Here is a 12,786-nt window from a genome sequence, read left to right on the forward strand (position 1 = left end):
CTGCACTTTGGCTCTCCTAACGTTCTCCCTGCATAACTTCACTACATCTTTATAGTCTTCGTGAGAGACCTGGCCTCTCTTCCAAAGGCAATAGATTCTCCTTTTGTTCTTGAGATCCAGCCAAAGGTCTTAGCCAGACCGGTCTCCTTCCCTGCCTGCTTGTTTTTCGGCACACAGGAACAGCCTGCTCCTGTGCATTGAAGACTCCTCTCTTGAAGTATGTCCAGCCTTCCTGGACTCCCATATCCTTCAAGGCAGCCTCCCAAGGGATTTTGTTAATCAGTCTTTTGAACAGGTCAAAGTTTGCCCTCCAGAAGTCTAAGGTGGCAGTTTTACTAACCCCTCTCTTTGTTTCTCCAAGGATCGAAAATTCAATCATCTCATGATCACTGCACCCTAGACAGCCTCCAACCTTTACTTCCCCCACCAGCTCTTCCCTGTTCACAAGAAGCAGGTCCAGGAGGGCACCTTCCCTGGTCGGCTCACTCACCAGCTGTGTGAGGAAGTTATCCTCCACACATTCCAGGAACCTCCTAGATTGTTCCCTCTCTGCTGTGTTGTGATCCCAGCAGATACTCGGGAGGTTAAAGTCCCCCACAAGAACAACAGCAAGTGACTGTGAGATTTCTCTCAACTGTCTATAGAAAGCTTCATCCACCTCACTGCTTTGGTTGGGAGGTCTATAGCAGACTCCCACAGCAAGATCTGCTTTGTTGGCCCTTAACCTAATCCAAACACTCTCACCCCGTTATCACTATACTTGATTTCTGAGCTCTCATAGCATTCTCTAACATACAGGGCCACTCCACCACCTCTCCTTCCCTGTCTATCCCTCCTGAAGAGCTTTTAGCCATCGATTGCAGCACTCCAGTCATGTGAGGCATCCCACCACGTTTCTGTTATAGCTACTATGTCATAGTTCTCGTGCTGCATCATGGCTTCAAGCTCCCCCTGTTTGTCGCTCATACTGTGTGCATTGGTATAGATGCACTTGATGCACCAAGTGGCCCATCCGTCAGGACCATGTCTCTCCAATTTAGAGATAAGGATGTCATGCGGGACAGTGTCAGATGCTTTGCACATGTACAGGTAGATGATGTCAGTTGCTCTTCCCTTATCCACCAATGCTGCAACCCTGACGTAGATGTCCACCAAATTTGTCAGCTGTGATTTGCCCTTAGTGAAGCCATGTTGGCTGTCACCAATCACCTCCTTATTTTCTATGTGCTCTAGCATTTTTTTTGAGAAGGATCCACTCCTGGTGAACTTCACTCCTATTCTCAAGTGAGCATATTATAAAACAAAAGTCATGGTTGGACTGTTTATCAGTGATTGGATAATGGTTGCAAATTAGTGATGAAATTACTTGTTTGATGCTGTCCCAACTCTGGCAATGAGTGGAAGCTCTTGTCATTTGATGGTAGAATTGATGTGGTCAGTCTGATTCCCAGAGATGAGATGATTGCATCCTAAAGCCATATTCACAACTAAAACTCCAAATCAAAAGGACCTTGGTTCAATATACTGCAGCCCTCTTCATTAGCAAAGGCACATTGACTGGGGTACATCACAACACTTTCACTGACAATCATTTGTTGTGTGCAAGGTCTTAGGATGTGCTTCTGTAAACCCTCAGTAATGTAATTGGAGAGTAATTTTCTGAAAATTATTGACACTATCCAGGCTTATTCCCTGCACCTACCAGTTTTCAGGACTGGGGTTCTTGTCTAATTTTAAGTGGTTAGGGATTTAAAATTTCAGATAATTTCTCCTTTCAGAGTCCATGGAAGAGCTTCAATCTAGACAATAGCAAGTGACAAGACAGGGGTTAATGTAGAGAGTATCAATAGAGCCCGTGTTATTGGACTTCATTACTTTCAGAGATGAGACTGAACTGGAGTTTTGCCTATTCATTTAATATGTGTTTTCTTAACAGATAAGGAGGCACTGTGCTGTTGACTAGTCCAGGGAAGGTGATGGGGTAGTCAGAAAAAGAAAAAAAACAGAAGCAGAGATCCTTTCACATTTGTATTACTAATGCTTTGGTTTGTACGATGCCCCCTGGACATAGTGGAGGATTTAGAAACCATTGAAAAATAATAATTAGTTCAGAAAAGACAACACTACTGAGGTTTCATGCTGATAATAAACTGTTAATTTTTTTAAGCTGTGTATCTCTTTTTCATTTTTCTGCATGTTTTGCATGAGTGTACTTCCTCCTTGACTACTGTGAGGAATTGAAATACTGTAATCATTATTTTGTGGAATATACTTGTTTTCCATCAGTACTATTAAATAATGTTGCTCAGAAGCCAGGCGGATTACTGGACATGTGGGCTCTGAGGCATATTGTGCTCTGTAAAAACAATCACTAGCAGTTCAGATAGCACAGATGATAAACCAGATACAGACAAGCAACAGATTTTAGATCCCTGACAAGGAAAGATGTAAATCAAGTTCAAATGGTTACAACACTGATAAATCCATAACTATGAGGTTCCATGAGAACAGAACAAACAAGGCTGTTTTCTAATAGTTTAATAGGGTTTAGTTGCTAAATGTGGTGGGAATAGACAATCTCTTGATAGCTGCAAAATTCTAGACGATCTAAGACATGACTACATGCTTCCTGCCAGTTTGCTTTAGTCACATTACCGCACAGAGTCATAGCTGTAAATTTGCCAACAATGTCAATTTTTTACTTACTGCTGAAATGAGCCTATGAGATCTCAGGTCCAGATGAATAGGCAGCAGTGGGAGGATGGCACAAACTGCTTGTGCAGATATGGCACTGGGGTTATGTTTCTCGGTGATCAGCATCTGAAAGCCATCAGCAAGCAGCTAATTGTCTGTAAATTACTGTATTTACCAGTTCAGCGGGGCAAATTCTAACCTAATGATATTTAAATTCAATACACCTGCTACACAATCAGACAGACCATAAATTAATTACTTTTAAATTACAGCTTTCTCACTACAAAAGCAAACAAATAAATGAGACAAAATAATGTTTTAATTTGCTCTTTCAAAGCTAAGTTCATCATTTGCAGTGTTTACACATTGATGGATTGCTGAGATCTGGATTCACTCAAATGCCACCTAACAATACTGCACCCATAGTGAAAAGGACTGATTTAGCTGGAATCTTGTAAAAGGTTTTCACTCCAGCTGTCTATTTCTGCCCTCTCATGAAATAACTGCTAACTTAGCACTAAGTGGCAAAACCAGCATACCTCTAAACATTTTGATCATATTTGCTTAATTCACTTCTTTTTCTGGTTTTGGTCATACTTGTGACTTAGAACCAAAGTGTATCTGCAAAAAGGATCAGTTTTGCTCTGCAAATTTTTGGGAGGCTCATACAGCTATGAAATAGGAAATAATTTGTTTATATCCTATTTCTCATTCTCTTTCTAAGGGTACGAACACATCACTTTTTATCATGCTCCTACCTTAAACCTTCCCCATGGTTCTGAGATAAAACAGTTTGTCAGTCTAATATTACAATCCTGCTGTGCCTTCTATACCTTCAGAGGCACACAAATAAACCTTTTAATCCTTTAAATACCATGGAAGTGTCTCTACTTGTTCTTTTGCTACGTTTTATTATCTTTGTGTGTGATACTTTCTTATTCAAACTCTTCGAAACCATGTTTCTTTTCCAGCCCTAAAGCAAAAGGGTAATGCAACCACCTTTCCTGCCATTTTTAATCTGTTAGGTTATTAGCACTGAGGTGTTTGCAATCACAATCTGTGGCAACACATCTTGTTAGAATTTATGAAAAATGAAATACCTCACTGCCAAGACAGGTCTACACTGTACATTTTGATAAACTGCTAATGAGTGCATTTTGATAAATGTAACCATATATTCTGAGTAGCTGGTAAATACAGTAAAATATAGCTGCATGTTGATGTCTTTCAGATGTTGATACCTCATCCAGAACACCTTATTTCTAAACTAGTTCTTTGCCTAGGCACAACTGGATCAGACAAACCACACAGTTCCCTGAAAGTATCATACGCTGAATAGCACAGATTCTGAGATATAGGGCTGGTCCAATGGAATACTTCTGCTGATGCCTGTTTTCTGTGCCCCCTGTGAGATATTAAAGCCATATTCAGAATAGTCATCCAGTGCTCTCAAGTCTTATGCCCTGAGTGCAGAGGAGGATTAAATTAATGTTTGAAGCTGTTACTGACTTTAGCTGCTTGCCTCACTACTTCTCTGAAGGACCACCATGGACACCTGAGGGACCTCAAGAAAGGAAGGATATTTAAAAGGTCTGTGGGAAACCCTATCAGATCTTCCAAATTATGAGAAGATGGCTTTATCCTTCCTGGGGATGAAGACCTTGTTTCTGGATCGGTTAATGGCTTTTCTGAATAGCACACAAGCATCTCCTAATGTAAGGCTATTTGCTACAGCGGAAAACAAGGAAAATTAGCTTCAGTGTCCATAGGGAGATCTACAGCTAGCCCAGGTGACCAGTACTGTTGGTCCTCTTTTATGAGCATGTATGTGTGTCTCAATGCTTTGGCTTCTGTTTTCCATTTTATGGGCACACAACCAGGCTCTGGGTATTCTGCAAACAGGAACATCTTGCAGGTTGGACTTACACCCATTCTCCTTCTAGAGATACAGTTATGAAGTTATAGCTATGAAGTCCAGCACAGAATCCTCCCCCAGGCTTCATTTAATCTCTGGAGCTGTGGCCTGTCTGTGCAAAGTCCACATCTATCAACATCCCTGTCACATTACGGCCACTGATTTCACAAACTGAACACAGTCTTTCCTTCACATGCAGGCACCAAGCTTTTTACTACAACTCTTCACTCTCTTCCACTTGACCTATCCTATCACTTCTGGAAGTTTTTCTCCCCCAGCAAAATCAGTTAATCTCCAGGGAAGGAACAATAACCCCCTCCTTGGAGAAGGATATCTAGCAGACAAAAAAAAAATAAATTGCCAGTCATCTTATGATATGCACACTTTCCAAAACTTTGCTTTTCCAGTGACTCATGGATGATAGTATTTCTTGCCTGGGTGCTTGTCTTTCCTCGCAGTACCACGTTCTGAAACATTACTAGACATATGCATCCAGTCTTCTCTTGGCTTGAGCAAATAGGCATTTTCATATTCTTGCCTGAAACACTAATTGTCCACCTTGCTGTGCTATGGTTGACCGTTATGGTCTTAGGTGTTCCAGAATATCAAGGAGAAAGACACTCCTGAGCTCACAGCAGAGCACGGCAGGAAATGAAATCAATTCTCCAAGACCTAACACAGGCTCAAGTAAAGAATTGCTAACAGCCACTCAGTCTTCCTTAGTATGTGATACATGGGAATGTCACTGTCTCCATTTGAAACTTCTGCATCCATTCACAATCCTTACAGCACAACTATCTGCTAGCATTAATTTTTCTCTTTAGAAACTCGGAAATTGAGTGGAATGAGGACGGGCCTAACAGAGGTGGTGATGAAGTTAGCAGGTCCCAGCCAGCCAGTCAGTCTGGACTGCACAATTTCTGTAAGTGCTGTAAGTGTCTCACTGAGCTCAGCAGTGATTCAGTGGCTGGGGACACGTCAGTACTCACATGCCTGAAACAGAAATATCATCACCTGCAAAAGTCCTTCCAGTGCAGTGTTTATGCTCTCACTCCAGCCCAGGTGAGAAGTTAGATAGAAGCAGTGGCTACATCTGGAAGAGTCAGCTTCCAGTGCAGCTGCCTCCTGGGGCAGGAGCTGAGCTCTGAAGCAAAAAGCAGATAGAAAAAGCCTGGATATGGCAGATTTGTGGAAAGTAAAGGGAAAGTTAGACACAAGACAACCCAAAAGATCACATAAAATACACAAGGAAAACTGACACAAAAGCATAATATATGATTTTTCCAATGCAGGTAGTGACCATTCATGACCTGACCTTGCATGTACATGTTGAATTGGCCCTACTCTGCTCTACCAGATAATTTGGCTCTGCGCAGATATAGTATAACTGCTTTTATCATTAGACTTCACAACTACGTCTAAAATCAGATACACCTTATGTTCTCAAACCTGCAGGTTTTATAAATTCATATTAAAATTCTACCAGATACAAACTAAAGACCGTCTTTTTTTTAATACAACACTCTAGATTCATTTTTGTTAAGACTTATGGAAAAGTATAACATGACAAAGAGCTTGCTTTTGCTTTTGTATCTTTAAAACACCAACTTGAGAGCTTTTTCATTGACTAACAAACTGTGTGTACATATAGATAGAATTATACATGCACACACTACTCTCTCTATATATGTATGTATATATGGTAACCTCCTGATGTTTTGGGAATTTCAGCATCCTATAATCGTGACTTATACACAATACTAACAAAACAATAGGAAACAGGCCTGGAAAGGATCTTGGGAGGTCATTTAGTTTTTCTGTCTGCTGGAGTGCAGGATCAGCTTTGTCACAGTTGATGAAGTTTGTCTGTTCCATAATTAAAAGCTTTCAGTGATGGATATGCCTTGGTCCCCATTAAAAAAGAATAAAATTGTTTCAGTGCTAAGGTTGGAATTAAAACATTAAATTTAAAAATCTTCAAGACAGAGTACAATTTTTTTTCCTTTTGTTTATGCTTTGTTATAACAAAGTTCAGTACCTTGGTTTTTGCCCAATTTGACGATTTGAGACACTGAACAACATTTCTTATCAAAACCAATAGCATTGAATAAAAAAAGGACTTGGATGGTATTGGTTACAATGACATAGAATTCTACCAGCCTAAATCCCAGTAGAAAGAAAAAGTCAGAAAGACTCTCATTTATCTAATGAGAAATGCATTTACTACAATTTTTCAGATTTTTCAGACTTGTGTTTACTAGATCCTTTCTACTAACTGTAAATGCTATCCCAAAGTCCCTTTCAGCTAAGTGAGGCTAAGCTGGTGGTAAGAGACTGACAAGTTAATAAATCAACTTATTCTGCAATTAAAATTGCTTGACTATATATGTGAAGTGAAAGAAAGCTTAATTTTCTTTATCTTCATGATTGCTCCAACAGTAGAGAGTTGTAACAGAAATATTAAGATTGGCATGGGCTGAATTACATACAGAAAAGTTTGTGTGCAAAAACACCACAAGAAGGGGTACTAGTGGATGAAAAGCTGGACATGAGCCAACAATGTGCACTTGTAGCCCAGAAAGCCAACCATATCCTGGGCTGCATCAAGAGAAGTGTGGCCAGCAGGTCTAGGGAGATGATTCTCCCTCTTTACTCCACTCTCATGACAGTCCGCCTGGAGTACTGTGTTCAGCTCTGGGGGTCCCCCAGCATAAGAAGGACATGGACCTGCTCAAGCAGGTCCAGAGGAGGACACGAGAATGATCAGGGAGCTGGACCACCTCCCTTATGAAAACAGGGTGAGAGAGTTGGGGTTGTTCAGCCTGGAGAAGAGAAGGCTCTGAGGAGACCCGATTGCAGCCTTTCAGTACTTCAAGGAGGCTTATAAGAAAGATAGGGAAAAACTTTTTAGCAGGGCCTGTTGTGATAGGACAAGGGGTAATGATTTTAAACCAAAAGAGGGTAGATTCAAACTAAATGTAAGGAAGAAATTTTTTACCATGAGGGTGATGTAACCATGGAACAGGTTGCCCAGAGAGGTGGTAGATGTCCCATGACTAGAAACATTCAAGGTCAGACTGGATGGGGCCCTGAGCAACCTGATCTAGTTGAAGATGTCTCTGCCCATGACAGAGGGGTTAGACTAGATGACCTTTAAAGGTCCTTTCCAACACAAACTATTCTATGATTCTATGATTCTAGAAGAAACAATAGAGTAAGAGCTAAAAGAAGAGCCTGTGTTGATGGCAAAGTACAAAACTGACAGCAATCAAACTGGCAAAAGCTGAGGAATGTGATTTTGTCAAGATCACAGGGCCTTGACCATGAGGTAATAGAGTTGTAGTGCTGACTAAATTATTTCTTGATAAGAGAATGATCATTATTATCTCTTCTATTAGCTATGTTTTAGAAAGTAGAGCTAGAGCTCTGATTGAATTTGAAGGATCTCAAATCTTTATGTGTAGTTAGGCATATTTGGAGCAAGATTTTCAGATTGGATTCCTCTGAAGTCTTAACAGCTGTTTTGGGTAGTTTTTGGATCCTACTATGGCAAAGGTGGAAGCCAAGCACTGAGATGCTTAAACTGGGACAGTGCAGAAACAATAACTCTGAGCATCAAGGAAACAGTCAGGATGACTTGCTGAAATGAAGCACTTACAGCCACCACGTGAAGGTTTTTGATGTATGACTGCACTGCGTATGAGATTAAGACACCTAAATTTAAGTGTTATAGCTATGTCAGCTGTGGAACTGTTCTATTTGCTAGTAAGGTTATAGCCTTAATGTCTGCTCTAAGGTGAACTGAACTGCTCTTTAGACTCCAACTGTGTTGATTAGATTTACATTGGCTATAATGGGGCCATAGGCACGTCTGTATGCATCTAAATATGAAAATCTAAATTTAAGGGTCTTAATGTCTAGCCAAGTATCAATCATGCATAAGTCTTGCTCTAGATGCCATTAGTCTTTCTTTGTATGTGCCTCTAGATCACATTTCTGCAACAGTTTATGAATGTCCCTCCTTTTCATGATTGACATTTTTACTATGACTAATTTGTAATTTTTTTCACTTTGTTCAAATAACAGCACTAAATATGGGTAATTCATGCTTAAATTCAATATTTCTTGAATTAAAGTTTCATTTTGTGTAGTACAACTGTTTCACACAGTTAAAAATTTACATATTTGTAACTGCTCTAGTTGTTTGGTGGTAGCTATGCTTAGTGTAACAGGGTACCATACTCTAGGTTAATGTTTCCTGAAAATTTAACAATGGAGAGACTATGTGACATGAAATTCAGTATATCTGGAGCAATTACTTATAGTTTAGCTCCCATAAGTTTTCCATTATTCACAGATAACCTGCCATAGAAGAATGTTCAGATATTGCTATTGTAACAGATCAGATTGCATTTTTCTTTTTATAGTGAGAGTAAACTCTTGTTCTTGGAAGTCCTGACAACAATGATATCTGAAATCTCTTGCTTAGTCACATAGCAACATTCATGTCTAACGATAAAGTAAATTTCCCCCACATTTGGCTGCCAATAGTTTCAGTGCTGAATAAAATACTCCGAGTTTCCAAAGACTGAGATTAAATCTGCCCTTTTTTCATGCTCTTCTTGCTTGTAAGCTCTCTATGACTGTCCTGTGTTAGAGTACAAGTAGAAAGCAAGACTTTGGGGTTTTATTAGCAGTTCTTTGCTTATTGTTCAGACCTGTGCAGTCCCTTAACTTTTATTTCTATTTTAATTTGTGTATGGTGCTCATGGCATAGTCCAGAATCTCACATAATTCAGCATGAAAACAAACCTTAACAAGTATTGTAGTTGTCACAATGTTGCTTTTCAAATCTAGTTTACTCATCTTAAACGTCACTAAGGTGTTGATTTTTGAACGATTATTCTTCCTGCTGTTACACACAAACACCCTTCAAAACTTCATTTTGATTGTGTTTATGTTTGCCCTCATTTGGGTCACTTTAAAGAGCTCCAGGAAGAAACATTTGCTTTACTCCTTCCCAGTGGTTACAGAGTGAAGCTGAGGAAAGAAGCTGGACAGGCAGTTCAGGAGAAGCAGCCCCATGGGATGACCTCCTCCCAGAAGGGCACCCCTTCTCCATCCCCTTCACTGGATCTGTAACCTGAGGAGTTTTACAGAGGGCTTAGCATCCTTCCACCCACACACCTTTGACAGAGCTGAACACGAACAGGGCCATGAACAACCAAATCTAGTTGAAGATGTTCCTGCTCCTTGCAGGGGGGTTGAATTAGATGAACTTTAAAGGCCCCTTCCAACCCAAACTCTTCTATGATTCTATGCCTTCTTTGCTGATAGTAGCACTATAGTCTTGGATACTCCTGCATGTTCTTAGCAGTGTCTTATTTCTTTCAGTTTACATCCAAAAGTGCAAGGGAAATGAGCTCTAGCAGTGATATGAATAGCCTTTCACTAGCCCACATATATCCTGGCTGTGGTGTAGTACACAGATAAATTTTATAGTCCCATCATTAATTTTTCATGTCTGTCAGGAGTCATATGATGTAAAAAATAGCTATGGAAAATGTAAGATGGGTGGCAGAACATGAAACTCTTTTCTTTCTTGCTTGCAGCAACAGATTGGGGATATCCTGTTGCCTTTTAATTCTGCCAAAAATGCCAAAAGTCACTATGTAATTTCTCCTCAAGATAGGTTGTCATCAGCCTAAAGGCTGAAGTGATTCTTTTTCTGGTTTTATACATTAGTATCTGTTAATGTTTAATATCCGCCTACTGTGATTTTTGAAATATGTGATTTTTTAAAAATTTGTAGATTTTATCCTCTACTTATATAAATCAAGTTTAGTGGCTTGTTCCATTTTGCCCAACACTACAACTGAAAGTCTTACTTTTCAAAATTGCTGCAAAATATAAAATGTACTGAAACAGAAATCTAAGCCTGACTCTCCTATATGTCAGTTTAAAACTACTCTGTTGTCCTTTCTCTCTGTACCAATGAATAATTACATCATAAAAATGAAACTGTTTCAGTGTGGTTTTTTTCACTCCCCTATATTCTGTTGATTAAAGTGTTCTCACATAAAAGGTGAAGACTCTTCCAGATCCTGATATATTAAAATGAAAAACTGAATATATGTTTTTTACTGGCTATTACATTTTGGAGGGAATGTGTATATCCACTACCACACAGACTGCAAACCTCTTCATCACTCATCGGAAATAGCATGAGAGCATCCTCTAAATTGATCCCCTAAGAGAGGGTAGCTGGGAAGATGTCTGGTTTGGCAATCCTGTCAGGAGATTTTCAGTGTAGGTCCCCAAGCAATGCAGTGACATCCAGTGTAAGGTGGCAGAAGTACCTCAGTGGCAGAAATTCACACAGTACATGAATTGCAGGATTATGTGTCGAGGAAGGCAGGATTATAAATCGAGGAAGTTGGCACTACCTGAGTGAAAGACTTTTGCATTAAGCATCATTTGGTATAAGACCTCTGCCTCAGATAATGGAGAGAACTGTTATCTCCCCACTTTGTTGGTATTGTGGGGAAATAAATGGCTTAAAAATTGCAAGGCTCTGAGACCAACAGATAAATAGTTTTTCACATAGCTTTCTAGGATAACACACTGTGTTCAGAACCTATGAGAAAATGCTTAGTCTAAACAGATGGACAATGTGAAATAGTGAGGTGGAAAATTTACAGATGGCACAGAAATATTCTGAGGAATGAAGCCAACATTTTCAAGTATAAATCCTCAGAAGCTGTGCACATGGTGGAAGAAGCATCTTGTCTGAAAGAAGCTGCTCAGAAGTGTTGGCTCCACCAACACAGACTGCCCCTGGTTATTTATTTCAGGTTTAATTCTAGTTTTAGGACTTAAGTGAGCATTCAAGCTTAAAAATGGTCATCTGTTGCTCACTATAATGCTCCAAACCAGGAGTAAGGTGGGTCAAGCAAGTCATACTGTGAAATATTCACACATGATAGCTGCTCATAGAGCCAGACTCCCAGGTATCACAATCGCTCTTCATTACCTAAGGAAGCATTAGAGCATCAAGCACTTGTTACACATGGGCATCAGCTGATTAATTTGGACAAAAATTTGTCCCAGAAAAATAGCAATAATAGTCTGTGTGAAAACAAGCAAAAGACATTACAGATTCTCTTTCTCTTCCTTTTTCCTCTTCTTTCCCTTTCTTTAGTTTATATTTTCCATTTTGCTCATTCCATATTTTTATCTCATTTAACCTCCTTCAGAAATTGTATTCCCAATCAAGCCTACTATTTCCCTATTTCTCACTCACTAACTCCTACAGTGCTTTAAATCAGGCTTTGGAATCAGTGTACTGAAATCCTCCTGTGTTTGACATGTCAATGGATCAACTGTATTCAGATTTCTGAAGGTGGTATTTCCTATCTCTGACTGACAGAATCAGTTCAGGACAGATGATTTCAACCTCCTCTAATTTTTTCTTTTTATAGCCCAGCTCAGATTTTTTTTTTAAATTGACACCTTATAAGATTAAAATTTCTCATTTCTCTTCTTTTCCTCTTCCCATCGTCTTTCACCAATGATGTCTTCCCAACCTTATCTCTTTTTTACTTCTATAAGATCAGATTAACTTACACTATTTCTTCAGTTTTAATTTATATTTAAGAAATAAAGCACTCTGATGGTACAAGGAATGACTCTTCTAGTTGAATAGTCACACATTTTTAGAAATTGATGACAAAGAATGATACAATATTTCACTATCTTAGTTTTTGTAGTTCACAAAACAATGTTATGCACTTCAGAATACATATAAAAATTTGGTTATACATATACTGTACATATAACATATGTGTGGAAGGATGGGCAGGTGTATGCATGTGTGTGGATATATACCATCATTTCAAAAACAAGATTAGAAATATAAACTGGAAATCTGTCACAGAAACACATAAAGCCCCCAAATGTCTGAATTTTTACTTTCAAAAAAGCAGCTGGTTTATGATTAATTCCTGCATCTACTGAAATAAAACAGAGTGGTTATTCATTTCTACCCATAAATGAATGCCTTTAAGGCTTTTTCTTCTGTGCAGGTCATATGTCAGTATATTCTTTCCTTTTGAAAAGAAGATAAAGTTATGAATATGAAGAAGATGTCAATATTTTACTAAATTTGGATCAGCTTT

General features: G+C 39.1%; 1 protein-coding gene across 1 annotated transcript in view; it reads right to left on the reverse strand.

The window, feature by feature from the left end:
* LGSN (lengsin, lens protein with glutamine synthetase domain) overlaps positions 1-2,820 on the reverse strand; it is a 71,395-nt gene extending 68,575 nt beyond the window's left edge. The window contains exon 1 of the mRNA XM_074861797.1: positions 2,707-2,820. Within this exon, the coding sequence (XP_074717898.1) occupies positions 2,707-2,820 (114 nt within the window). The remainder of the gene's footprint in view (positions 1-2,706) is intronic.
* Between the last annotated feature and the right edge of the window lie 9,966 nt (positions 2,821-12,786).

Source organism: Strix uralensis, chromosome 3 (assembly GCF_047716275.1).
Source record: "Strix uralensis isolate ZFMK-TIS-50842 chromosome 3, bStrUra1, whole genome shotgun sequence".
NCBI lineage: Eukaryota > Metazoa > Chordata > Aves > Strigiformes > Strigidae > Strix > Strix uralensis.